Raw genomic sequence first — 26,955 nt, 5'->3', positions numbered from 1 at the left:
CTCTTCAGCTGGAGCAACAGAAAGAACAATCGGGTTGGTGGTGGTGACGTTTGACGGAATATAGTCCACTGGAATGGAAGCTCCGTCTGCTGTGACAGTAATCCACGGTACATCATCTCGGTACATGCCAAAGAAGTTGAGAGGATCTTTGAGTCCTCTCTCGCGGAGTGCCTTTCGTTTGGCAGCAAGGTCTGGCATTCTCAAAACACTGTAGATGAATCGGATGTTGAGATAAATGTTTTCGGGAATCTTGCTCCATGGCACTGGAAACGGCAGACCTGAACTCATTGATGGGTATTTCCAAAACATGCTTCCATACGGCTGTTCTCCAAGAAAGTTGTCAATGGCCTGGTTGGGAGTGATGAAAGCATGCTGTCGGTTCTTGTCTCTTGTTGCGTCAAGTCCTGGTCGGAAAAGAGTATCAATCACCACCACAGCAGGATCGATTTCATCAATGAGAGAAGTGATCTCCTCGTAGATGGAAAAGTGCTCATCAGCAGACCATGGCGATATCCAGAGCTGGATATCTTTACACAAATGAGAGATACCGGCAGGACCTGGAGGATGGGGAATGTCGTCGAGACTTCTTCCTGTGTTGGTAATCACGTCTCCGTATGAAGGGCTTTGAAGTTGATGGAACACGATGTCTCGAGCTGAAGGTGTTTTTCTTTGAGCGAATTTGGAGACTCTTTCAAGCTTCCCTTTGAGCTTGGGAAATGAGGCGAAATGGACGTCGATGTCAGGGTAGTTCTCCAACATGGCCGAAGCTGTTGCGACAAGCACATTTGATATACCGTGTTCTTGATTCACCAGAAACAATGCCGTACCGTTCCTCCCTTTGACATATGGTGGATGTTCATCCTTTTGCTGCGGGAATAACAACGCCAAAATTGCAACGAGCACTGTCCCGAGAAACAAACGTCGATACATGGTGATGGCCAGGTAGTTGGCAATGAACGAGTTTAGTGCAGAAACATAAAGAACATAAGAGTCTGGTCTAAGTAGCGTAAACCGACTTGACACTTTGGTCTCTTATACTGCCAGCGGTCAGACTTTGTAATGCCTAAGGGGTTGTTGCACGAAACTGATAACGGAAGATCTGCACTTCTTGTTTTCGGCACTATGCAGGGGTATGGTCATAGCGAATACGAGTGGATCTGCGCTACGATAATGCGTCAGCCCTAAGGATGGCACTTGCATGGTATGGCCAGGGTTGTTCTTTATTGTGTTGTCGAATCAATTGTCAGTAGGTGGACACTTCTGGTATGATGCCAGCAGTGAGTACATAGTAGTGCTACATGAGAAAAGCATGGTGTTGTCGATTGCTTCAGTGACAATGTGGTAAAGAGTTAAATTATCACATGAATCTAAATGGGTATCTATGGTTGGTCGCATCATTGTCTCGCATCTACCTGGCGCAAGCTCTCTTCATTAATTCTCCAAACTCCTCTTGTCTCTTCATCGTAGAGCTGCCACTTGGTTCCTTTTGATAACCGATGAAAGACATCATGCCCATCTCCTGGGGAACTGTCAAACAACGCTGGCTGCCATGTCTTTCCTGACATCTTCTCTTCCTTTCTCTTTTGTCGCTGAGCTTCCTCTACCGTATGCTTTGCTGCAGATGCGTCTCTATAATTCCCTTGCTGTAGAGCTGAAATAACATCACCCCATGCTCGTCTCGATTCTCGTGGGTCTTGTTTTTCGATTGGGCTGATATCCATGAATGACTTTTCTGGTTCAACAGTATATGTTTCCGTCAGGCCATTGGCATCAGTAATCTTCCACCCCTCGCTCCAAACTCCAGACACCTTGTAGCAAATCTTCTTTGGTTGATCTTTGTGATAGACTCTCGCTTCGAAATAATTCCTCTTTCCTCTGAAGAAACCAGTTCCTGAGAAATCAATCTCCGAGACGTACCCAGAGCTTGAGTTGATGGTATATGTGCCGATAATCTCTGGGTACAAACAAGCAGACATGAATCCTCGTACAGTGACATCGGTAAGTGGGACAAGATAATCCTCGTCGAATTTGTCCAGGTGTATCACCGCATGACCCATCTGACGGATATTGATGTTCCCGTTGAACGTCATCTCAACTCGTCCGTATCCATCCGCTCTGATGCCGTCACCTGCAATATGCATGGCGGTGATTGGTGGATGATGGCTGACCTGCTCAACAACCAATCTTGTGTTGCTGTCTCCTTCACTCCATGATGCAAGGAACAATTCGCCGAGAAACGCGTTGAGAGGCTTCTTGATGCTAACGTTGGGTGCACCAGCCACATACAATTGACTTCGAAGACCTGCAAGGAATAATTGTAGAACTGACAAACTTCGTTTCGCTGGATCGAGTTCATTGGTCGGGGCTGTAAAAAGACATGGTCGTTGAGCCCAGCTTCCTGGGTTTTCTACAACTGACGATGGAGCGAGGAAGAATGGAGGAGCCGTGACATTTGCGAGATCCAAGTCGCCTTTTAATGAGGACAGGAACTGTATTTGTTAGTGGTGTATACTTGGTATAGACAAAGTACGTACCTTGGCAAGGTCGACAAATCGTCTACCAATTGAGGTAGAGTCATCATGAATTGTTCTTTGAGTTTTTGGGATGGGCGCCATCTTTGGAGTTTGTTTGTTTGTTTCAATGGATACATGTCGACTCTTTATATACTGAATGCGCGTTTCGACTCTCAAACTCACGTCTCATCACATGCTTCAATTGCGTTTCGGGTGCATAGCCCCATCTCGCTTGGACTATCAGAAACGTTGGGTGGAGTAAGCTTAGTAGACAGAAATAACCATTCAGCCTGTGGTGTTTGAACCGAAGATTGTGTCTGTTTCTTTTTGTTCATTGAAGCTGTCAGCCAATAGTGTTTCTGTCGCGACATGGTCTAACCCGACAGCGAATGGACGGAAAGTTTATTCACCCGAAAATGAACGGAAGAATTGAATGCCGTCGGATGCTCAACTGCCGAGACTAGTTTGCGTCATTGTCGAGGCTTGGATTGTCATTAGCTCAGTGTCTTATCTGACAACTTGGACAAACTACAGATGAGGCCAACACATGGAAACATTACTGTCGATGACTCTGATCAGCAACCTCCAACCTTTGTCCGACTTATCGAAAGGCAGTTGCGAGAATTGAGCAACTGCATCATAACAACCAAATGCTTGATTGTTCCCTTTGCTACCATGGGTCCTTGCGATTGCAGTTCTAACTCACAATCTCCGCATAAGCGTAGTACTCATCGACGAAATTCCACTTGCTACCTCTGGGAACAAGTCAGCACAACATCACGATATAAAGTCGTAGAACAACTTACACAGCTTTTGACCCGTTCTTCAGAAAACAATTTGCGTTATGATTATCCACATAATTTGCCATTCTCATTGAAAAGACAAGGCTCCTGCAATTCGGTTCGATTTTATTACCCGAGCCCTCCTTATACAAATTGGCACAAGCTTCCATACAATCGCCAATAGTATAAGAGAAAATAGAGATGTCATAGATGCCACCTCCTTCCTTTGACTCTTGGCCATTGGGCGCGTCCACGCCACACCACCACCTGAATTCATAACCCTTGCGCGACTTGTACTTTGTCTCATCCTGCTTGTCATCGGGACATATCAATCGCAGAGCTGATACTTCAGAAGGAGGTTTTGGAACGTAGGGCGCTGTATCGTTTTCGGATGTATTGTTGCTCTGTGTTGGACATGAGGTAGGCTCTACGTCGGCTGGAGATGATGTAGATGCGGTTTCTTCTTGACAATCGCTCCTAAATCACTGGTCAATAGCCAGTATCTGCGCTCGAGTGCAAGACCTACGACTTATTCATCAAAGCAGCGCCAAGTCCTCCGCCGACTCCAGCACCAACAATGAGGGCTGTCAATAATGCGACAAGTCCAGCAAATACCCACAGTCCTAGACCAAAGGGAGGTTTTTGACTCTTCGAAGACGGACCTTCATATTCGGGAACGTGACCGTGGGTATTGTGATCGTGGGGAACAACCTCGGGGGCTTTGTCAGCTTGGTGAGCATGGGTATCAACCTGCAAGCCCTCATTGTCAGGAACTTGTTGATTCATCATGATTTAACACGTGATTAAAGCTTGACAGAAGATTGTTGCAACCCCGTAAGTTTGAGAAGACAGTGAAGAACGAAAAGGAAGAAGAGACAGAGACCAACCAGCCGACGACTTTAGAGGCGCAGCTCCATGCCTTTATCATCTCTTGAGACTGCATGTTGGTCCTGCAGACAATCTTCCTGTTTAACCTGCTGGCATACAGGGTCGCCTCAATTTGTATCTGAAGACCAGGTATCTGCAGCAGAGGCTAATTATGATTGACAGATGAAGTACTCCAAGCCTCCTGTAATTTCTTTGTGCTTACAAGTCTCTTGCAGCCTACGTTGCATTGGCAGGAATACGATCCTATACCCACAGGCTTGGCGAATATTCAGAGACGCAGTTGGCCAGGATATGTCAGAATAAGGAATGGAATCGCCGGTTACATAACACCTCGCTTGCTTTTGGACCCCAATATGCAAAGCGCGTCAGCAAATTTGAAAGAGGGGAAGGTGTATTATTCGGTTGTTGTGATACTGGTCCAAAGAGTTGTTTAAAGATGTAATGCTGGAATTGAGAGTTCGTTGTGAAGCTAAAAAGACAAAACAAAACATATACCCTATATCAGTCAATAAATGAATCTCACGACGAGAACTCGTGCTTTGATCCACATCTGATTGCAAGCACCAATAGTTTTAAAAAATCTACATACTCACACCAAGAAAAAGAACAAATCACAAAAACAGAAAAACTCTAAAAAGAAAGGTCTCGGAGGGAGTCGAACCCTCGCTGGCGGAATCAGAATCCGCAGTCATAACCGTTAGACCACGAAACCAACCGATTATGACTGTCGAATCCAAATTGGAAATTATAACCAACTCAATCCGGGGTTCCCGGTCATAACCGTGATTATTCCGATTTGATGAGGATAAGAACCTCCAATGGAGATGGTGCAATCGCAACCATATACAATCACAATTTATAACCTTCATGATCGCGCCGGTATTTAGTTTGACTGCGGCCCATGGCTGACAAGGCTTTTAGTACTGTGAAGATGCGAAAGATGGTTACTATCTGTTCAGCGTGTAGCTGGAGCGGATGCATTGGCCCAGTCATGCAATCAGGCTGGACGACTGGGCTTGGGTTGGAAACACCAGTCACCTCGTAGGTGAGCATCAATCGAGATCATTATTTGAATTGACTTCAATTACACTCGTCGTCGTTGTGTCGCATTCGTTTCTCAATGTCTCGCATCAGCGTCATGGTAGGAAACGCATCATGTCACGTGATATACCTGACGTGATGTCATCGCTGTCTCGGGTGATCTTGTTCCGAAGTTTCGCTGTTGATCTCGTCGCGATGGTAATTGACATATGGGAGAGGAGGGAAGAGATATAAGGATGAAGTTGGGAACTGGCAATGTCAAAAACGACGAGGATCATGTTGTTTGAAGTACTGACTGCCATCGGGCAGCTACTTGAATATTGTCGACACAACTGGTAGCTGCTATCTTGGTCGGAGCGCCTTGCTGAACAAACTCCTCCATTAAATGCCCGCCCATCTGGAGCGTCTATGATCCCAGCAACTGCGGCAAGAAAACTTGATTGAAACGAAGACTTCCATGGGAGCGTCATGGCATTTGAGCAATTGAATGTTGTCGGTTGATGGCTACTTTGTGGGATACCAGAAAGTTCTGTTAATCCTCTTGGCAGACAATTTAATGACTGAATCCTCCAGATACTTGAGCCGACTTCTGTCGTTGTTAATTCATTCCCCGACGTCGTATTTCTTCTCTAATGTCCCCCTGGATTGCTCAGTCGTCGATGCATACATCAACCTCTTTTCACATCTGATCTAGTCGTATACCTAAATCTTTGCGCCCGTCGATTTAGATCTCTAATCATTGGGTAGCCTTTCATCTCAATTTCGGACGATGCATTGACATTGGATGGTTGATTTAACGGGAGAAGGAAGGTGATCTTGCACGCTCGTTTTGCGTTGGTACCTGCCAAGTAAACTGCCAGATGGTGTGGGTGTCAAATGGGTAAGTTGGTTTCAAGGAAGGTGCTTGCCCACCTGCCTCCCATATACATCTCTCACCATCCCCGCCCCTCATTCAATTTCTCCTCTCTCATCCAACAAACAGTCCAACTGAGAACCGTTGTCTCCCTCCATGTCAACAAAGAGCCAGTGAGACAACGGTTCTCAGTTGACCGCCGTACAGGCGGACGACAATAGGTGAGTTTCCATTTTTCCACTCTCGAGTTTACTAGAAGCACGGTCGGAGGGTACAGTGCCTTCCCTCTGTGAAAACAAAGTTGACTATTTTGTGTTACAGTAACCGTCCGCCTGTGCGAGCTGCTTAAAGGACAACACCTTTAGGAACAGAATTCGCTGCTCAGTACAACTCTTCGCCTTCAAGAACAGCAAGTAGGGGCTCCCCGGTGATTAAGGTGCATTGCTAACTTCGGTCTGTACAGTGCCACGAAACCCGGCCCGAAAGCGGTTTGCGCGCCGTTCGAAAAGACGCCCCAAGACTTCGCCCAACTGTCTGGCGTGCGACCCACAAAACCACTCTCGGAGGGTATATGAGAGGGAAGCAATCGAATCATCCCCGCCTGACAGCGCGAGCGAGGGAGGTTCCCTTGGGGAACACAGTGGAGGTCCAGCCACTGAAAGACCGGCTCTCATTCCTCCTGCCGAGTCCAAGAGTCGAGTTGTCGTCCTCGTACCAAGAAGAAAGGTAAGTTCTTCGTCGCCAGGTGGGTTTGTGTCTAACTAGGTTGTTGTAGCGGACACCCAGCCCAACTCCGTCTCAACAAGGCAGAACGCTCCAAGACTTCGCCCAACTCTTCTGTGACGTCCCACTCTCGAAGTGTGCGCGGTGCCATCTTCCTCGGAACACATTGTGGACAAGATTCCACTTTCAACCCTGAGGCGCACCCCTTGACCTCTACTGATCCGGCTCTCTGTTGTTCTGCCGATTCCCCTGGCCCTTCTGAAGGTCTTGTCGCCCTCACCAAGTCTCCTGCCTCAAGACTGAGCAGTGAATTTCTGGTTCTTATGCCGAGAAGAAAAAGGTAAATTTCCGTGTTTTGTCTGAGTAGGTTCGAGGCTAATCTGGTTCAGAATACACCTCCATCGCCAGCTTTAATTGGATTATTCGTATACCAAGCCCAAGGGAGAACCACCGGAAAGACTACGGTCTGATGAGGCCCTGCTTGTATGAAGAAATGTGTGCAAAGCGGTTATGGACATGCCTGCGGGCCGCATTTCGTAGGGAAAGCCGTCGGTATTTATCACGATACTATTCAGCGATTGGGGTTTATGAGGGATGGAAGTCGTGGGCTATGGCCGAGCATCATCATGTATGGTAGTCTTTTGCCGTTTGGGGTTCACATGGCCTTGTACGTTAGCTGATCCCCCAGGTTTGCCTTCATGAGGTACCATGCGTGGGATAGGCAGTCAGAAGTCATTCAGATGCATTTCAAGTGGCATTCAGCAGGTTTGGGAACTGTGAAACGAGTAATGGCATGTACCAAGTGGCAGTAGGTGTGCCACGATAAGCTGTCCTTCGTTGATAGGGCAGTAGAAGCTTATTGATGCATTTCAGATGGCAGAAAATAAACTTCTTGTCTTGACACTACCAGGTTGAATGATCTAAGATCCTAGTCTAGAGTTCATAAACTGACTAGCTGTGCAGTCTTTCGGGATCTCCCCCACACGGATATCCCACTCGCTGCATTGGTCTTGAATTACCATATGCGCTTCCTTGATATGCAGGACTTTGTGCCAATACTCCCAATCAAATCGGAAACTTACATATCTTACCACAGAGCACATATCATTAGATAGTGCCGCTGATAGCAATCGCAGAAAGGGTTGCGGTCTCATAGTGCGTAGCCTCTGGGCATGGCCGCACAAAATAGATATGGGAGAACTGCCCATCGCTTTTAGGGAGAGTCTGGCCCATGGGTCCAAGTCTGTGATTCATGCTGAATTGCGAACCTTCACGCCCTGGTACTTTCCATGACAGAACACAAGCATCTATCAATGTTTCGCTTTGTGACCCTTTATAAAATTTGGCTAGTCTTGCTCCCATGGTTTCGTCCCATTTGCTCAAGATTTCAACGTCCTTCAAGTTTCTACCACTGGTGCGCCTCCCTTTTGAGCATCTTCATCGCCACCGTCCTCTCGGATGTGTGATCTCTGAGATCCACGTCTTTCTACAACAACTGTCAGCGGGTGATCCAAGAAAGTCCAATTGAGCGTCAGAGAATTTACTTGCCCAGTCTTGGCATGGACTTGACAACCTTCCGCATCGGTGTGGAAGGGATGACCATCCAATCTGGAAGAGGGTTTAGTAGACGATTTGTGTACTCAGAGGGAAACTCGCCAACAAGGCTCCATGCTGTAGTCTTGCACTGTACTTGTATTAGTTCAGAACTCACCAACGGGACACACTCAGTCCAGGCATCGGCATCTTGACGCCAGTAAGTATTGCGAACTTGTGCTTCCCGAAGTTGCTACGAGAAGAATGAAGTCCCAATCCCATACACTGACGCAACATATCTCGATGAGACAGGCAGACCAGTTTGAGTTGTCGTTTGTGTAGGATGGCATTAATCTCGTTCCCGCCATCAAGACGAGAGCGTCCCAGGAGCGTGACTGCAGGTGATGTGCTTGAGAAACCGGGCAGGAGGTTTGAGAGTACTGTCAATGACCGGCAATTCCATTGGCGTAATGGCCCTTCCTTGGAAACCATGATAAAAGGATGAAGGAATGAACCGGGGAAGGAGCATGTTGTTGCCTGCTCACCTTGCCACAGTCAGGGTAGAAGCCAGTCATGATGTTCTTGCTCCGACCGTTTTGGTGGCTTTCGTCTTTCATTCGCGCAGAATGCATCTACGAGCAACATTTTTGGTCAACTGCTGGCAGAGTAAGATAGCAAAAAAACGTGCAAGAATTCGTAACTGGATGAGGAGCAGAACAATAACGTTTTGCCCACATCAACGGCCTGGTATCTGCAACTGGGGTTTTCGGGTGACTCGAGACTACCTCTTGCAGCTTTGAGCAAATTCCGAACCGGAGCTAAATGACTTGTGACAGGAAGGCGTGAAAGGTATGTTGGCAGGTTGGTCATGCGAGGAAGGTGTTGACAACCTTGGCAGGTGCCTAGAGGTACCCATCTGCCTACCATCTAAACTCGCCAACTTACCCCTCATCTCCCATTCAATTTCTCCTCTCTCATCACAGCTCTTCTGGCACCAACATCCACAACAAGAGTCCAACTGAGAACCGTTGTCTCCCTTCTTGTCAACAAAAAGCCAGCGAGACAACGGTTCTCAGTCGTCCTCGTTCCAAGAAGAGAGGTAAGATTTCCGTCCCTTAGTGAATTCTAGCTAACTAGGTCGTTGTAGCGGACACCTAGCCCGGCCGCACCGCCCCAGGTTCAGGCTTTTATCGAGCAGGAATCGCCAGAGAAGAAGAGCCGACGCAGAAAAGCGGCCTCCCGCCACAGGAGGTTCCAAAGAAATCAGCAGGTCAGTGCAGTTTTTCTCAGCGGGTTGAAAGTCGTGATATACTGATGTTGGGCGTTGCAGATATCGGCAGAGCGGGTGAGGCGTGACCTACGGGATCGCTGCAAACAGGATGTCGCACTCTGCAACACCATTATAAACAGGGAATTAAAGCTTCAGGCGACGCAAGATAGGTTTTGTGTCCTGTCCACCAAAGCCACGAACAAAAAGACAAACGGGTATGAGAATCAGCAAGTGAGTAAAAGCTGTTTCTTGATGGGTTGGTTGGCTGCTGACTTGGTTCTTGCAGAACGATGTCGAACTCCGCAAAGCGCGCCTCCGGGAGTCTTGTCGTCAAGAACTATCACCAAGATATCATCGTCTCTATGGAACGTGCTCTTCCAACGCATCTATGTCGGCTATGTGGCCATTTCGACAGATACCTGGCGGCCGGCCAGCCTTCCACCCCACCCAACTGGCGGCAGAGCAGACATCCCTATTATGAGGTTAGTGAAGCCGTTTCATGAGGATCAACTACTGGCTAACCGTTGCTACAGAAAGATATCACTCAGAAAGAATCGGACCTTCGATATGGGTGCCGCCGTCGCGACCTATCCCTCCTCCGCGGAGCTTTGGCCTGGCCCAGGGGTCTGCAGGCAGGTGACGGCCAACACATCGCACCTTTGCGGAAACCCCGTCATTTAGTCAGAGAACATGTGTATGCAATGTGAAGAACCAAGGTCGGAAGGTTATGGTTGAAACCGGCCGTGTTCCTGTACGGGGGTGAATCAGTGGGAGTTGGCGTTATGGGCGTGCGAAGAGTGGTGCACCAATTGGCAGCTCGAAGATTTGGAGCATAAAGAATAAATGGCCTAAGTTCCGTCTAATCCACATTAATTGACTTGTCATCTTTGTTTCTAATGCCTCAAGTGAACGATTGACGTTTTGACACCTTGAGGAGCTGTCATTGACATCCTCTAGAAAGGTCTTGCAGAATATTCATTGCTCTTTGACGGTATGTCTGAGAATCAGCAATGCTACAGCATAACTCTGTCTTGTGAAACACGGGATAATGAATCTGGCTGAAGAAAGAATCATTTTTGCCTATTGACCTTGCGCATGACAAATGGTAAGCCGGGAAGGAGTTGATCTTGGGTGGTGTTACCTTGTATGGTTCGGTGTGACAAAAATGACCGGGAATCTGAGCAACCAAATTCCGATGCAATCACGTGCAAACGGCAGTAGCGTTTCCCCAGCATTTCTGTCACCCACCCACCTACCTTCTATCGATGTTTAACAATCCGCATTTTGTCGAATCATTGTTTCCTCTCTTCACCCAACAGGCAACATGAACAACACCGGCAAAGACGACACCGGCAAGGCCAGATTGCCTACAGAGGTCATTCTGCTCATCATCGAGAACTTAATTTCGGAAACAACTTATCGTCGTCCAATTCTTCGTGCCTCAGATGTTATCACAAAGACACTCCTCAACTTGACCCTGGTCTCCAAGGCGGTCTATCCTACCGCATCGCGACTACTTTGGCGAAATTGCCTCCGAATTCAATCAACAAAAAGTTTGCACCTTTTCCGTGACTTCATCTCGCGAGAGAGTGTCGTCACTGGCCGGAAGCCATGCGAAGCTTATGGCTTTACTAAGCTGTTCCTTGCTCCATTCAAGATGGATGACCATGTGCCTTTCCTTTTCGGCGAAGAAGAAGGCGAGTTGCCTTCTGACATCCTAGGACGGCCGTCTGAATATCCCTATTGCCGAGAATTGGAGGACCATAACATCATCGAAGTTCTGCACGAGGTTCTCATCACATTGGCACCAGTCCTCAGTGGCATCATCGTGGACATGCCCCTTCGGCGTATAAATCCCCTATTCGAAGACTCTAGAGACAACTTCAGTCTGATCAGAGAGGGGTTTGAGGCGCTGGTCAATGTCGAAGAGCTTGTCAGCATCAATGATGAGCTCTGGCTGCCTACTGTAGGGCCAGAGGCTTGGACCAAATGGCCAAAGCTCAAGCGTTTGGCCCTCTACAATGTCACAGCTGGTCCCGAGCTGTGGAAGGACATGATTTCATGCCCTCAATTGGAGATGGCCATTTTTACTCGCGTGGATCGTACGGAGATGGAATTGTGGCAAGTAAACATCAAGGACCAATGGTCTAGAGCGTGGACCGAAGCGTCCCTTCAAAAGACGCTGAGCTTCGAGGACAGAGTACCATACCAAGGACGAAAGGTCATCATAGCGCTGTGTGACTGGAGAGAAGAACTTCCCCGTTTCGGCCACTTCACTGAAAGCTGGGAAAGGTTGGACCCCGACAATCGCATCTGGATCATGCCTACACCAGTAGGCCCGGATGACGTAGGAAGCTACTCGCGCTACTTTCCCAAACTACCGAGGGTTTGGACTTTACATCGTGCTCTAAGGGGCTCACTATGGGACGATGTATATACAGGACGCTGCGATTCAATTTTAACAGACGCTCAGCATACATAAGATGCGTACTCTGTATTTTCTGCAGTCTATGAGCGGTAGCGTCATGGTTGGCGATAATCAAAACACAGAATAGCCAACGTCGAACATCGAAAAAACAATGTAAATTAGTTTATATCCACATCGAAGTCTTACTTGTTTCTATCTACTGTGGCCTTAGCTTCTGATCGTCCAGCTCAAAGTCAATCCATAATTTTATGTGACAAAAAAAAAGGTACTTCCAAGTTTGACGCAACCGTCGACAGTTGAGAAAGGTTAACCCCTGAAATCGTATCAAGATAACAACTGTATCGTTCGATCAGCATTATAATCTCGTTTTAACATGTCTCAAGTCCCTTGAACTAGACAAGCCTAAAACCTGGATTAGAGATCCGGGCTTTAAAGGTTCGCTATGGAATGAGAATATACAGAACGAGAGGGCGGAACTTGGGTGAGGCGCACTCTTCTTGTCACGTCTATCAGCGCATGGAGATTCGCCCTGGGAAGTCCAAAGATGAAGATGTACGACTAGATTAGACGTCTCTTATGTTGGACGGGGAGAAGCTGTTTCAAGTAGCAGTCAGTGATTCGAGAGGCCTGGATGGGAGAGGACTGCGTTGACAGCTCCTTGAGATACCAGAAAGGCTAGCCGTTAACGATATAGGATACAATTGTCAAATTAATTTCAGTATTCTGATTAAAAAAAGTGACTTGGACCATTTATTTTAATGTTACTCATCACACGACTCCCAACTCCCAACTGCCGTAAACGCTGCCTCAAACGCATCCTTAAAAACACCAACGGACTTGCCCATGCACGGCGGTGACACGACTGCTCTGGGCAAGAGAAATACCATACTTGAAAAATCACCAAAACGGGAGAAAGTACTGTACATGATAGTGAGAAACCGCCGCCCACGACTCCCAATCTTCACATCCTTCAATTGCCTCCTGGAAGCTAGCCTTCCAGTTGTCCACAGCCGCGCCAATGCACTGCGGATCGTGTTCACATGCGAACTGCCACTTGTCACACCCTACTGTACAGAAGCATGGTCGAGTCTGCCCATAGCCCTTTCGTCTCTGATTCAGTACAGCCCTTTCATCTCTGATTCAGTACAGCCGCCTCAACGCATATGTGCCCTGCCACTAGGCACCGTGGGTTTCCGCATAGGTGGGAAATGTGATCGCCTTCGCCCGCTGTCAGTCCCCGAGACCAGGCGAGAATCTCGTGCTGCAGTGCGAACTTGTTTGCGCCGGAGTAGCTCAGTTGTATGTACCCATTCGTCTTTTTATTAGTGGCCTTTGTGGACAGGACACAGAAGCCGTCGGGCGTCGTATTTAGAAACGAATCTTGGTAGTTACTAGCGCCTCCCCCCTTCCCCCCCCCTCCCCGCGCCGCGGCTCATGCTGGCATGTATACTGCCATTTGTTGCACTCGCTGTCGCAGAAGCAGGGAATCGTCAGTCCGTCGTCTCTAAGCATACGTGGTCTGCTTCTAAGCATGCTGGGTTGCCGCACAAGTGCGAAATCTGCTGGTTGCCGCCCGCCACAAGACCGCGCGACCAAGCCAGTAATTCATGCAGTAGGGCTGTCGCCCCCCAGTTTGCTTCCCAAGTGTTCAAGACTTCAGTTCCGTCCGCCGAGTGATGGCATGCTCCGCCGATGAACTTTGTCATGTAGTCTGCAATCAACAAGATGTATCGGTGTCCCTCTGCTGAGGGTGGGTTAATGGGACCAAGGTAGTCCATTCCCACAAGTTCCCAGGGTGAAAGGCGAGAAATGTTCCCAGGCGGTGATCTCGGGATCCTGGGTGCCGTTTGTTGACACACCATACAAGAACGACAATAGGGCGAACTTATTAAGTCCTTGTGGCTGAGTTGAATATACCCTTTTGACTTATTTGGCGCTTTTTTCGAGAGTGTACAGAACCCGACCTTCGTGGCTGGTAACGACCGCTCTCTGCACAGGATCTCTCTGCACAGTTGCGGGTCTCAACGGCAATGGTCCCATAGGGCCTGCTTGCGGAGCTCAACGCCCTTCTGCAACGATCCAGTCAGCTACTGAACGAATGATCATGCAAGAATTCGCACTTACCTGATTATCTTCCAAGTACTCTATGTGGCACGACCTTTTAGATTATTTTCTTTGTGGAAGTGCACCAGAAGACTGATATGGCGCGGCTGACGAGTAACTCTGCAAAGTCAGTTCCAATCCCACTAGAGACAAAAGACTTACCTGATGGCGAGTTTGTATAATATGAATTCGTTTTACCGGTCGAATTTCCGAAGTTGTGTTCTGTGAAAACCAAGTTAGGGTCCGTACTAACGAAAAAACTAACACGAACTTACCGATTTAATGGGCGCAGAGTGACCAGACGGCAAGTTTGTGGGATGTGAATTCGTATTACCGGGCAAATGTGATTTTCTGACAGGTGACGATGTTCTCCTCTTGCACTTTCTCAGTGGTCGCTTTTTACTACTCTTTTCAGAGGGCGCGATGCGGCGAGCTTTGTGGAATTAGGCATCTTGGTACTGTTGAATACGTCAGATCCAACTGTAACCTAAACTGGGGGGGACCCAGCGCCTCCCTTACTTACTCTTCCGGTCAAGAACTCCAAGCAGTTTCAGTGATGTCGTTGTCTTTGTCCTACAGGTCGCAGGGGAAATCACCTCCAAAAAAAAATCAGGACCCGGATACCCGCGAAAGTGGCAGCGTGTCTCAGTGAGCTGGAGAGACGGCGATCTCAGTATTTGGTTTTGCTTGAATATTAACAGGGGGGACTGGTGAACCCCCCCAACATCCTGCTGGAGCCCGGCACCTCCCTAACAGTTGGCGATGCCATGCACAGCACTAACGTTGAGGCGGCTGGGAGGTCTTCGGGTCACTGACCGAAGTTAGCGGAGACCCATTTCATAGACAGCACATTAACTCACTGATGGGCGGAAATGAAGAGAGTTGAACAGTTTGTTTCTTGGTATGTTGAAAGTCTTTGTGTGATCAAAAGATGTTGAATTCAACAATCGGAGCTCTGACAGCGACTGGTCATAGGGGACGAGAACCATTGTCCCAATGGCTTGTGTCGAAAAGGAGAGAGACGACGGTTCTCGATTGGATTGTTTGTTGAAAGGTAATTCTGTTGGGGAGCTTTGATGAGAGAGGAGAAATTGAAATGGAGACGCAAGTTGGGGGACGTATATGGTAGGCAGGTGGGTGAGTACCTTCCTGAAATGACCAGCTTGCCCATCTCACGTCCACGACTGGCAAGAGTGACTTGTCTCCATTTACCATTTGGCAGGTACTGACGCAAGCTGAGCAGGCAGCAGTACCTTCTTTCTTCTGCCAAATATCCATCCATTGTCAATGCAGCCAGGGAGATTGCTGCGAACTGACTCTAAAGAACAGCCAGCATGCCCAGTCTAGTAATCCATATTGAATACAAAGAAATAGGTGTAAATTAGTTGCTATCCGTAGAAGAATCTGGCTGATGTCTGTCTACTGTGGGTTTGTCTTCTTATTATCCAGCTCAAAGTCGATCCAACTCTCAAGCAGAGACACTCCTATCATAGCTACCGACAACAAAATGGCAGCGCCCTCCTTGTACTCGTCGTTCTTATCCAATGGGTCTCGAAGCACCTTCTTATCTTCGGGGACACCCAGCAGACGGTCGGGCATCTCCTCTGGGAGTGGGAAGAAAGGTAGTCCCGATGGCATCTTTTGAGGCTTCGACGCCTCGTCTCCAGCGAGCCCGCCGAAAACATCACCACCTTCCGTCTCTGGGTCGACCTGGGGCGCCTGGCTCAGCAACTTCACAACCTTTTTGTAGGCTTCATTGTCGGGCTCCTGCTTTTGAAGACCTTCAAACATGAGATAAACAGCGCGAATAACACTCTCCAGAGCGCCGACAATCCAGGCGTGGTGGGAAGATGAGGCTTCGCCGACAAGGTACAGCTGTCCATAAGCGTTGGGCTTGATGATCTCCTGCCACATGTTCGAAAATTGACCAGGTCCAAAGTATGCAAAAGCGCCCGACATGTTCTGGTCATTATACCAATCATAAGCATGATGGTCCTGGTACTGTTCTTTGAGAAGCTTCAAAAGGTTCTTGTAATCCCACTCCCCCTTTTCCTCTGGGGCGTGCATAAGGGCAAGGTCATGTAGGAGCACCGACACAAGCTGCTCTTCGTTCTTTGGGGAATCCGAAGAGATCAGAGCACCCATGCGTTGGGCGTCTTGTCCCCAGGTGTATGAGCACAAGAGAACGGCAGGTTTATCGGGGTTCCAGTCTTTCCCCTCGTTTGCCTCGATGTTGTAGGACGGATAGACACAAACACGAAGGGGGAGATCGGTATGCGCGATACCGCCCTTCCTGATGCGGAAGGGTTCCTTCTGCCACCACGCAGTCTTGAACTTGATGGCAACCTTGCACGAAGCACCATAGCCGAGTGCGCGAATGGCCTGCTTTGTACCCCAAAGAAGACCAGCCTCTTTGAGATTCATACGCTGAAGTGCACCAAGAGTTGTACTGTTGAACACGGCGAAATATTCCTTCTCCTTTGTGGACTGACCATTTGAGATCTCCAGTTTCATGGGTGTGTAGTCATTCTTCTCCTTGCGCTTCGGGATTTGAGCGTCGATGGCGACCACCTGGCTCTTGAATTGGACAGGGTTCTTGATCTTCTTGGCCATCCTCTCAGCGATTGTTTGGGCGCCCCCGTCAACGCACCACCAGTAGTTGATAGGAGGCTCGCCCTTCTTTTGTTTTGGGGTGGCAAAGTCGAGCTGCTCTAGGACACATTCTGTGAGTGACTGGTCATACCAGCCAGTGCCGCTGAATGTTGTCAGAAATTGATCACAAAGTGTCATCAGGCTACTTACTATGTCGCCGACTCGAGCCATTCGATCGTGTTGTAGTTAAACCCAGGTCCACTGGGTTTATCATGCTCGCCCCTGCCCGGCGTTAGCAAATGAAAATGTCTCTTTCGGCGACTCACAAGGCAAGGAACTGCCGAACACTCAATTTATCAGTTCTCATCAATTTCTTCCAGAGCTCGGTCGCCTTTGGTCCGTTCTCGTCATTCTCGTCGACTACCGCTTCAAATTCAGCCCTGGTGTTGTCTATCAACGTGTCCAAGGCTGCCTCTATGAGACCGCTGGGATCCTCCTTCAAGTACCTAAAACTGTTAGCGGCTGCCTTCGATTGGTTGGTACACATACTTCTCGGGGATCTTATCCTTTTCTTCAAGCCCACTGTTGATCTTAAAGGGATCATCCGTCTTCTCAGCCCAGACGTCGCCTACTTTACGTACATCGTTGAAGTACGTAGGGCAAACTCCATCGACATCCTTCATGTAGTAGGGAATTAATCCACCCTTTCCAGGCTTCATGCCAAGATAGTTGAATAGCTGAAAGGTTCTATGGCTGGTAAGCAATGAGCAGTGTGGGTAGTATGTAACTGACCTCCGCATGATGGTATTGTTGGGAAATCGCATGGCTCCAACATCGTAATAGTCATGCTCAGCGTCAGAGAACCTGTGAGTATACAGACGTCCGCCCAGCCTGTTCTCGGCGGCTTCGATGATATCGTAATTAATCTTGAGTCCCTGATCCTTGCACTCTTCGTTCAACCAGTCAAAAACCAGAGCAGTGAAGAGTCCAGCAACACCGGCTCCAATGATTCCGATGTCTAGCTTCTTGGGATCTTTGGGGACAAGGCCAGTGCCGATCTCCTCCTGTGTTTTGGCTAGGATTGTACCCACCTTCATATCTTCGCTGATCGTACCAGAGAAAAGATCTGGGTTTGCCTTCTGTGCTTCAATCAATCGCTTTGAGGCGGCCTTGATGTCTTCATCGAAAGCCTTTTTCGCGACATAGCGAGCCCACATGTGCTTGTAAGACTTGGTTGGGAGGCGATGCTCCTTGATATTGTTCAATGTAGCCATAATAAGTGTCAGGTAAGTTAGGGTAGTGGTTGAAGAGAAGCTGTGATACCGAGTTTTCTGGGACTTTGCTATCTATTTATGCATTTCTCCCCAGTATACAAAGACCTGTCGGTACGAATCTAGCCCAACAACTTCATCATATCGTTGACGAAGTGGCGAGCTGAATCCTCTGGAACGGGTTGTGCCGACATCAATCTGCATTCTCTCCTAACCCCGCAGTTAGTGAATCTTCCTCATCACATACCGGAGCAAAGCTGACTTTCTCCGCAGATAGCTTCATGCCTTCCCACCGGTAAGCTGTTGAGGTTGCTATTGGATCGTAAAGATTGAGATGAGTCCAGACCCCGAGATGGGTCAGATCTGACTAGTCTCGCGGGCCGTCCAGGACTAGCTCGCCTTGACACGAACCAAACGGTCGACATGCGTTGCTTCACCAGTTTATGCGCTAGTGAAACGTGGCTGGCTAGCTAGAAACTCACTATCGACGGCTAGCTCCAATACGGCGATTATGTCTCGGAATAGAGGCAAGCATTGCGGGGTCGGATCGAATACGCAGCTTCTGAAGAAACCCTAAGGGAAGAGCTGAAAGATTTGTTCTTAAACTGTTGAAACATGCAGACATGTCAAATGATTGTGGCTTCTCATCACATTTCAACATGTTGAGACTGAAGAATGCAGTCAGCACGTCCGGATCAGACATGGACCGTGTTGTGAGACTATGTCATCAATTGCCATGGCATGTCTTCGATTCTGTGGAGTATTGGCTGCTGAAAGCATGAGAGATAATATTGGCACGCCAGTATGTCCTTTCCAGACTCTCAAGTCGCCTATTTCTGTATCCTCAAGTTTGGAGGTCATTGATCGTGTGTCAACTAGATATTTCATGATCGAATGTCAGTAGATATAACTGTAACTGCAGTATTTCACGAGCGCATACCATGATATAACCCGAAAGCGGCTTGGAACACATCAACGAATGTGATCAGTGTGCAATAGGCTATTCGACTGGATCGAACCACACCGCCTCCGTGGATTGATGCACAGAATTGAGCAATGTTCCATACGTGTCTTCTCAGGCTGCTTGCACGGCATGACGAGCATGTGATCCCCAAAGCCAAAACAACTCCTTATCCCTTCTCGGCGTCTGATCCTCTCAGAATGAAGAGAAATACTTTGGCTTGGTTCATCATCTGGTGGGCTCGAGTTTGTGGCGGTTATTTCGAGGGATGAGCTGCAACAAGTTGTCAACCTTGCTCGTGAGTGTAATGCCTACGTATTCACAGCAAGCAACTTGACTCTCCCATACTGATGACGATATTGACCATGTACCAGGGCATATGGATGCAAAATGATTCTCGGCGGTCCAACCCAGGCTGGGTAACAGACAATGTTTCTGGACAGAAACCGCTTGTATTGGGACCAAGCCAAAGTCGATTTGTGTGTATTTCCTTTCTGCACGACAGTAGGCTCCGGATGATTGACGGAGTGCAGTCACAGATCGGCCAACGCGGGAAGATTCTCATTTCGGCGCACGAAACGATACATGTGCCTCAAAATTGTCTGTCATCAGAATATCAGACCAACAACTGTGCTTCGTGGGTAAGCGCTCCGTTGACGCTGGTGTTGAGCACGCCATGATGAAGAGTGCGGGCATCACAAAGGATGTCAAGCGTTGGAGGACAAACGTGTTCGGCAGATTCCAAGAGAGCTTCTACCAGAGGAGATCGTATTTGAGCTTCAGATTCTTGTGGTTACTCGGTATTTGAGAGTGGTTGAGACCGATGATATTTTGTTTGCGGACGATTCGCAGATTGTGCAGTTGACTTGTTTGAATGAAGGTATAGGGACAATCCGGTGTTTTTTTTTGTTCCTTAAAAACCTTGAGTACATTGAATCGGGCGGCCAATTGAATGAAGAAAATGATCTCTTATCGTTGAATGGAGATCGCGATGCGATCGTGATGAATCACAGCCCCGCGACATAAACGCATACTGACATCATCAACAACCGTGATAAATACCCAACTCGCACCTTCCCATTCTTTCGCATTCTGCTTTTCATTTCATTCACAAACACAAATACCGACGCAAATAATTCTTCACTAATACAATAATCTTCAATCATGTCTCAAGCCGGCAAAGATGGCACTTTCCATCCCGTTCCTGAGGCTCAAGCCCAGAATCTCCCAGGGTACGTCACAAGATTACATCACTCCAAAACAGCAATACTGACTGACCTCTTGCAGAACCGAGAAGGCTATGAACCCCACCAGCGAATCTACAAAGCTAGAAGGCAAGAATGAATTCCACGAGTATCGCGGTGCCAACAAGCTCGAGAATGCCAAAACTTTCATCACCGGCGGAGAGTAAGTTCAATCACCACAATCTCTCTCTCAATTCTGACGTATCTTCTAGCTCTGGAATCGGCCGCGCAGTTGCTGTCCTTTTCGCCCGCGAAGGCGCAGACGTGACAATCGTTTACCTCCCGGAGGAGCAGGAAGACGCCGAAGACACCAAGCGAATGGTCGAGAAGGAAGGTCGCAAGTGTCTCTTGGTTCCCGGCAATCTCATGGACAATGACACGTGCAAGAACGCTGTTCAGAAGCATGTTGATGAGTACGGGAAGATTGACGTACTGGTCAACAACGCTGCCAAGCAGATCATGTGCGAGGACTTCAAGGATATCGATTTGGAGAATGTTGAGAGTACTTTCCGAAGCAACATCCTTCAGATCTTTGCTATAACCAAATATGCTCTTCATCATATGGAGGCTGGTGGCTCGTAAGTATCACTCCCAGTGACATGATCAAGATAACTAACGGGCGCAGCATCATCAACTCAACTTCCGTCGTTGCATTCCGCGGCACCGCTGCCATGATCGACTACGCTTCCACAAAGGGCGCCATCGTGGCATTCACACGATCACTATCCAAGCAGCTCGTCAAGAAGGGTATCAGGGTCAACGCTGTTGCTCCCGGACCGGTACACACGCCTCTTCAGCCAGCGTCTCGGCCAGCTGATCAGATGGAGGGATTCGGAAAACAGTCTCAGTTGGGCCGTGTCGGACAACCCAGTGAAATCGCGACGAGCTTTGTGTTCCTGGCTTCCAAGGATGCTACGCTCTTCCACGGACAGATTCTTCACGCGTATCCTCTTGGAGACTAGGGTGTGTCGGATGGGGAAATTAAAAACAGAGTGTGGTAGTTTGGGTGGTGGTCCGCAATGATTCACTGTATTGAGTGACAAAGGAGCTGATTGTGCCAGCGATATGTGCCTCGAGTGGAGACAAAATGTTTGTAGTGTAGATGATATCTAAATTAATTCGACATTAGGAATCATTGGTGTATATTCATATTTGTATCATTAGCTTCATGTTTCGGTTGATTACTATCAGAACAATATACTACAAGTAGGGTCGAGCGAAGTCCGGATCGAACTCATCATACTCCATGACAGACCCAAATTCAGCCATGCGGAACCCACCACCAATTCCATCAACATCAAATGGCGGGGGGCCATCACCGTAGATATAATCGTTGACTCCCTTGTCGAAACATGAATAGCGTCCGGTGTTTGTCTGATTATCACTCACGAGAAAACGTACTCTGATCCTTTTGTCGATAGGGCGATGTCTCCAGCCCAATTTATCACGGATATCGGCGAGGATCCCAGCGTAACCACCTGTTCCCTCTATAACGGAGAGAAAACTTAGTTCAATGGATTGGAGTGTAGGCTGTAGTTTCCCAAGGAGAGATATCAGATCATCCTGCTTTACCTGTATCCCAGAGAGGCCAAAGTGCCTGAGTCTACCCACAGTCGACCACTGGTCAATAGGAAATATGTCGAAAAGGGAGTCTACTGCCGGAGCGTTCCAAAACATATTTATCGTATAGTCGCTTTGTAAGGTTATTTCTTCGAGGGCATGTGCTCCGGCGATCAGACTGCGCAGTCTCCCTTTCTTGAGGAAGTTCCGATTAGCGGCATCCCAATCTGATTCCATAAGTAGAGATAATGTAAAGCTTTTGAGCCCCGGACGCTCAAGCGTCCGGCAGAGATTATTATACTCCTCGGTAAACTGGTCGAAAACAAGACCATTGATCCCTGCGCCAAGCTTATGGTTATCGATGGAAAGCTGAGAAATGTTATGAGGGATCTTTGGGTCTGCAAGGAGCCGCGACACGATGCAAAATCCCCGCCATTTTCTTTTTCCCGCCTCATCGTTCCATGACTCCGCAGGCTGTGGCACCACGCTGTTAACATCGCCAGCACAATTCCACCCTCCCGGGATGGGATACACAAAGCCGTAGGGGAATGCCCGAATCATGGGAGTGTCGTAGAGTGGAAAGAACAAAAAGCCGTGTGTTGCGGGAGTGACAGTGACTTTCTCTAGATGTGGAAATCGTGATTCCTGTAGAACATATCTGAAAGCTTGCTCGTCGGCGCCAGACTCGATGACATTGTCTTGCTGCTGAACAAGGCGGTTGTAATAAGCAAACGCTTCTCGTGTAGGCATTAGATTGTCGAGTTGCCTTTGCTGCTCATTATCTCGGCCCTTGTCTATCAGTCGGGACTTTACATTGTAAATTTCTTCTTTGCATTTTCGCACGAACCGACCCGAGATCTTCCCTTTAAACTGATATGTCTTGGGATTTTTGTGAATTTCATTCTCATCGGATGTGTAGCCAAGGTCGGTATCATAGTCATCTTGTGTTAGAACAGGGAAAAAGGTAGCGTCGTCCCAGATGATCTCCTTGACTTGCCGACGGAAAACCTCATGACTAGCGACAGCGAGAAAGACTTTGACATTGAGTGGATTTGCCGAGATGAAAACGCGGTCAAGTCGTAAAGGTACTCGGCTGCCGAGATAACGACATGTTAGGCGCAGGCTCTTTATATCCCGGTTCGGAAGCCTGTCGAGTATATCATTGAACAGTTCGTTGGGGAGTTCCAGAAGAAGGTGTACGGGTGTTTTATGGTCGGGCGCGGCCATGGTGTAGTCTGTTGGTTTTGGGAAGTGTAGGAATGTAGAATTGGAAGATGTGGTTGTGATTAATCCACAGTGCCAATAGCAGCACTGTGACGCGGTAGTACAATAGAGGTAGGTAGGTAGTGCTTACCGCGTGATGGCGACGCAATGAGGTCGCCGTTACTAGATTGAGCATGGGCTAATGGCCCATAGTCGCCGAGTGAGATTAACTAAACAATATTGTGTTCTTAGAGGAATTTTAAAGATAATGTTAAAATGTGATACTAAACACGCTCTGAAGTGTACTCTACTACTAAACTATTGCACCGGATCGTCTACTCAATAAGAACTTGCTTCTCCTTCTTCAGACTCTCAACAAAGCTGATCGATACGTTAAGAGTCTGCGCGACAATCTCAGGGGGCGTCAAGGCAAGCCATTGTGTCAAAGAAATATCAGCGACGCGGTCTGACTTGTACACTTCGATCCAAATGAGATCCTCATCCTCAGACGTGTTCTCAATGTAGTGACTTTTAAGATTAGTAATAACTTCAATAATAGAAAAATGCGTGAACTACTTACCCAGAGTTGTCGGGGAACGCTGCAGTGTCACCAGCAGAAAAGTCAAAGGTCCGAGCAGCAGCGTTACCGATAAACACCGTAGCCTTGGCCTTTCCCTGGTGAAAGTACAGCCACTCTTCAGCATTAGGGTGCCAGTGAAGCTCGCGTAGACCACCCGGCTTTAGTGTCACAAAAGTCGCCGCGAGAGTCTTGGAAGCAGGGAAGTTGGTTGAGTCAATCTTCCAGAACTTGCCACCTGTACCACCAATCTTCTCGGGTTCGTGCTGGAATGTGCGGTAGACGAAAGAGCTGTTACCAGAGAGCGTGCCGGCTGGGCCGTCGGTGACGTTCTTCTTGCTAACCTCGGCGTTGAGGATGTAGGGGTTAGGGCTAGTGACGTTTTCAAAGACTGAAGGGTCGACGCCAAAGTTTTTGGCGAGGATGTCTTTGGGGGTGTGAGTAATCCAGTCGTCAACCATGAAAGTGGTGCTGCTGATACATCAACATGTGTCTTACGTTTATCGTGCGTATAGAACTTACCCAACTTTGTCAAAGTCGGCCTCGTCAAAGACCAGGAGATACTCATTCTCATCCGCAAGACCCTGAATGGTGTGAGCGGCTCCCTTTGGGAAGTACCAGATATCCCCGTAGTTGAGAACCTCTTCCTGGTATCGGCCGTGCTCGTCAACGGCAGAGACAAGAACAGACCCGTTATATACAAAACCCCATTCGGCCTTTTGCAGTCAGTTTCAATTCAATTGGAGCGATGGACCGTGGAACTCACAACGCGGTGCCAGTGAAGTTCACGAATGGCGCCTTTGACAAGATGCTGCTGAGCACCAGAGATGTCATGACTAGACGGAAGGTCCTGAATCACCTGCTCACGAACCCAGCCACCCTTCAAGAGGCGAGTCTTGGAGTCGGAGAAGCTCCACTTGAGGTTAGGAACAACACCGTTGTCGGTTGACTGGCGCCCGAGATTGTCGGGGTTCTGAAGATCAAGTTCCTCATTTGTGCCGCCTAATCAGGCCATGAGTATCTATAGTAAAGATCGCGAGTTGATGGAAATTACCTAGAATAACAGAACCTTTGCCGTTTCCGTTGTACGGCTGGCCCTTGTCGAAGCCGGGTTGTTGAGCGTCTTTGGGAGCAGCAGCGACAAGACCTGTTCCAAGACACAAGGCCAGCGCGGAGGATAAGAATGATGCACCCTTCATGATTGCCACAACTCGATTGACAGAAAGAAAGATAAGCTGTAGAAGACGCGAACGTTCAAGTCAAGGGAGGAGGTGAGAAATGATATAGACGCGGGTCAGTCAGTGTCGCACCCAATAACTTGTACCGCCAACAACGCACTTGTTGTCACGACATATAGTCATGCATGGCGTTCAAGTCTGGAAATTATGACAGTCGCAGGTTAGTCGTCCTCAACACTTACACGGATGGAATCATCTCGCTCAAAGAAACAGCGATCGTCATGGCTGCATGGAGCTATCAATTAAAATCGCGTATTCTCCCCAAAATGCTACCCTACACATTTCGTGGCTCTTAGACTGCAACCACCACGGTGAAGCCATCCCGGCGCACAAGCCTTCCGGCCGAAATGATCTGCAAGCCTCTTGCCAAGACGGATACAAGCGAATTTAATCCCTGTGTATTGAGTGTGGGGGTTAATGTAAATCTGGGGTTGACGACATTTTTAGTGGATTTAACGTGATTGATCTGCCATTTTAGTGCGGCTCAAACTGGGACAGACGAATCAGACTCCACGTTGTAAGCATAAGTTTATGGTAATTGATGTGGGTATTCCTCAGAGTCTAATAGCTTGATTCACGCAGGGTAATGGATTGTGTTTTACTTGCAGATACCGAGGGGCGGCTTGTTCCTGATGACCGGATTGGGTTTTATTGAGATTCTGTAGGGTAAGTAAGTGGAAGGTACATTTGGGTCTTGGTTCATATTGGGGACACACATGCGAGTCTCACGAAGGACTTCATCGCCTGATGTTTTATAAGCATTGGATCTTTACAACTCGGTTCATGGCTTGAATTGGTTCCGTTGGTGCCTTGGTCTGGAACCAGAGGCATCTCAGGGATAATAGTCGCGATCGCAACTAACATGGCGTTCTCCCAAAGAGTCAAACTATCGTGAAGATCATTCACGAATCAAGACTGGTAAGACAATAAACTAGTTAGTCACATCCCAAAGGGGAATATTGTCTCTGGAGAATCCCAAGCGGTATGCATAAGTGCCGAGACCTCGTGGGTGTCTGGTAGTAGTCGGAATAATGGAGATTGCTAGTAATCTCTTTGAGACCAATAACTGCTCCTTTTAGTGCCCCCTATAAAATAACCTACTTTTTTATAATTTTCTGCTATAACTTTAAGCTATACTTATAACTAGTATTATTATAATTATTATAGAGTAAAAAAAATACTAAAAATTATAAAATTAAAGCTAAATAAAGTATTTACTATAGATTATAACTTAAATAGTTATATTTAATATAAAAATAGTATATTTTTATATACTATAAGTATTAAAAATACTATCTATAAATCTATATTTAATATAACCTTTATATTTAATAAAGAGTTTACTTAAGAGATTAAAAACCTTATTAATTTTATATCTTTTTATATTAAAAAATATATTAATAAGGCCTTTATAATTAATTTTAATTTAATTAACTTTTTTTATAAATTCTTACTTATTTTTATAATTAATAATTAGGCTTTCTAGATAAATTAAGCTAGCTAGAAAAAATAAAGTATTAAATAGATTAAAATAATAGCCTTAGAGCTATTAATTTTTCTTAGCCTTTTTATTTATATAACTCTTTATCTTTTAATAATATATTATAATTTCTAGAAGAAGTCTATAGCCTATAAAGAGATTATTATATATTATATTATTTACTAGATATTAAAGAATTAATTTCTTTTTCTATATATTTTCCTTTAACTTTATAACCTTAATATAATTAATCTAAGAGATAATAAATTTTATAAGGTATATTAAAAGGTTAATCTATAGTTAAATATTATTAAAGCTACCTATATATACCTTTATAAGCTAAATAATTATATCTTTATTAATAAGTATATAATTTACTATATTAAGTAAAATAATAATATTATTAAAATACTAAAGAAGCTTATTAAAGAAGATTATAAGCTTTAAATAGTAATAAAAATAAGTTATTTTCTTAACTAGCTATAATACTTTTTAAAATATAGCTTAATAAAGGTATAATTTTACTTTTAATAATAATATATTTACTCTCTTAATTATATAATAATATTAAACTTAATTTAATTAATTATTTTTTTTTTTATAAAATTATTATTAATATTTATATATTATATCTTTATTAATAACTTTTTTTAATTTATAAAGCTTTTTTAAGTTTTTTATAAGCTAAGTTTTAT

At 46.8% G+C, this 26,955-nt stretch overlaps 12 protein-coding genes and 1 non-coding gene across 13 annotated transcripts in view; 5 read left to right on the top strand and 8 right to left on the bottom strand.

The window, feature by feature from the left end:
• FPOAC1_012832 (uncharacterized protein) overlaps positions 1-930 on the bottom strand; it is a gene marked incomplete at both ends in the record, with an annotated part of 1,647 nt that extends 717 nt beyond the window's left edge. Inside the window, one exon of the mRNA XM_044857178.1 lies at positions 1-930. This exon is cut by the window's left edge and continues 72 nt beyond it. Within this exon, the coding sequence (XP_044704491.1) occupies positions 1-930 (930 nt within the window).
• Positions 931-1,394: 464 nt separating this feature from the next.
• FPOAC1_012831 (uncharacterized protein) lies at positions 1,395-2,615 on the bottom strand (the record flags this gene model as incomplete). Its single annotated transcript, XM_044857177.1, has 2 exons — positions 1,395-2,489; positions 2,535-2,615. The coding sequence occupies 2 exons, from the start codon at positions 2,613-2,615 to the stop codon at positions 1,395-1,397; spliced, it is 1,176 nt and encodes a 391-aa protein (XP_044704490.1).
• A 368-nt stretch (positions 2,616-2,983) lies between these two features.
• On the bottom strand, positions 2,984-4,081 carry FPOAC1_012830 (uncharacterized protein; the record flags this gene model as incomplete). Its single annotated transcript, XM_044857176.1, has 4 exons — positions 2,984-2,995; positions 3,220-3,268; positions 3,320-3,772; positions 3,822-4,081. 4 exons carry the CDS (start codon positions 4,079-4,081, stop codon positions 2,984-2,986), a joined length of 774 nt encoding a protein of 257 aa, XP_044704489.1.
• Positions 4,082-4,823: 742 nt separating this feature from the next.
• FPOAC1_012829 lies at positions 4,824-4,895 on the bottom strand. Its single transcript has one exon. It is a non-coding gene; the product is annotated as a tRNA-Gln (tRNA).
• A 408-nt stretch (positions 4,896-5,303) lies between these two features.
• Positions 5,304-7,214, top strand: FPOAC1_012828 (uncharacterized protein; the record flags this gene model as incomplete). Its single annotated transcript, XM_044857175.1, has 4 exons — positions 5,304-5,324; positions 6,541-6,803; positions 6,853-7,140; positions 7,190-7,214. 4 exons carry the CDS (start codon positions 5,304-5,306, stop codon positions 7,212-7,214), a joined length of 597 nt encoding a protein of 198 aa, XP_044704488.1.
• A 1,745-nt stretch (positions 7,215-8,959) lies between these two features.
• Positions 8,960-10,310, top strand: FPOAC1_012827 (uncharacterized protein; the record flags this gene model as incomplete). The annotated part of the gene is made up of 7 exons (XM_044857174.1): positions 8,960-8,999; positions 9,317-9,432; positions 9,481-9,603; positions 9,664-9,678; positions 9,797-9,834; positions 9,890-10,085; positions 10,137-10,310. 7 exons carry the CDS (start codon positions 8,960-8,962, stop codon positions 10,308-10,310), a joined length of 702 nt encoding a protein of 233 aa, XP_044704487.1.
• A 617-nt stretch (positions 10,311-10,927) lies between these two features.
• Positions 10,928-12,085, top strand: FPOAC1_012826 (uncharacterized protein; the record flags this gene model as incomplete). The annotated part of the gene is made up of 1 exon (XM_044857173.1): positions 10,928-12,085. The coding sequence occupies one exon, from the start codon at positions 10,928-10,930 to the stop codon at positions 12,083-12,085; it is 1,158 nt and encodes a 385-aa protein (XP_044704486.1).
• Positions 12,086-14,052: 1,967 nt separating this feature from the next.
• Positions 14,053-15,123, bottom strand: FPOAC1_012825 (uncharacterized protein; the record flags this gene model as incomplete). The annotated part of the gene is made up of 7 exons (XM_044857172.1): positions 14,053-14,100; positions 14,156-14,175; positions 14,221-14,254; positions 14,297-14,356; positions 14,410-14,567; positions 14,917-14,935; positions 14,995-15,123. The coding sequence occupies 7 exons, from the start codon at positions 15,121-15,123 to the stop codon at positions 14,053-14,055; spliced, it is 468 nt and encodes a 155-aa protein (XP_044704485.1).
• Positions 15,124-15,553: 430 nt separating this feature from the next.
• FPOAC1_012824 (uncharacterized protein) lies at positions 15,554-18,000 on the bottom strand (the record flags this gene model as incomplete). The annotated part of the gene is made up of 5 exons (XM_044857171.1): positions 15,554-16,889; positions 16,937-17,008; positions 17,053-17,232; positions 17,276-17,473; positions 17,519-18,000. 5 exons carry the CDS (start codon positions 17,998-18,000, stop codon positions 15,554-15,556), a joined length of 2,268 nt encoding a protein of 755 aa, XP_044704484.1.
• A 1,323-nt stretch (positions 18,001-19,323) lies between these two features.
• FPOAC1_012823 (uncharacterized protein) lies at positions 19,324-19,766 on the top strand (the record flags this gene model as incomplete). The annotated part of the gene is made up of 2 exons (XM_044857170.1): positions 19,324-19,441; positions 19,492-19,766. 2 exons carry the CDS (start codon positions 19,324-19,326, stop codon positions 19,764-19,766), a joined length of 393 nt encoding a protein of 130 aa, XP_044704483.1.
• A 356-nt stretch (positions 19,767-20,122) lies between these two features.
• FPOAC1_012822 (uncharacterized protein) lies at positions 20,123-21,164 on the top strand (the record flags this gene model as incomplete). The annotated part of the gene is made up of 4 exons (XM_044857169.1): positions 20,123-20,190; positions 20,246-20,365; positions 20,415-20,780; positions 20,828-21,164. 4 exons carry the CDS (start codon positions 20,123-20,125, stop codon positions 21,162-21,164), a joined length of 891 nt encoding a protein of 296 aa, XP_044704482.1.
• A 238-nt stretch (positions 21,165-21,402) lies between these two features.
• On the bottom strand, positions 21,403-22,989 carry FPOAC1_012821 (uncharacterized protein; the record flags this gene model as incomplete). Its single annotated transcript, XM_044857168.1, has 1 exon — positions 21,403-22,989. The coding sequence occupies one exon, from the start codon at positions 22,987-22,989 to the stop codon at positions 21,403-21,405; it is 1,587 nt and encodes a 528-aa protein (XP_044704481.1).
• Positions 22,990-23,300: 311 nt separating this feature from the next.
• FPOAC1_012820 (uncharacterized protein) lies at positions 23,301-24,741 on the bottom strand (the record flags this gene model as incomplete). Its single annotated transcript, XM_044857167.1, has 5 exons — positions 23,301-23,493; positions 23,546-24,013; positions 24,065-24,258; positions 24,309-24,544; positions 24,597-24,741. The coding sequence occupies 5 exons, from the start codon at positions 24,739-24,741 to the stop codon at positions 23,301-23,303; spliced, it is 1,236 nt and encodes a 411-aa protein (XP_044704480.1).
• Positions 24,742-26,955: the final 2,214 nt, after the last annotated feature.

Source organism: Fusarium poae, chromosome 4 (assembly GCF_019609905.1).
Source record: "Fusarium poae strain DAOMC 252244 chromosome 4, whole genome shotgun sequence".
In the NCBI taxonomy this organism is placed as follows: Eukaryota; Fungi; Ascomycota; class Sordariomycetes; order Hypocreales; family Nectriaceae; genus Fusarium; species Fusarium poae.
This window is presented reverse-complemented; position numbering and strand designations above follow the sequence as displayed.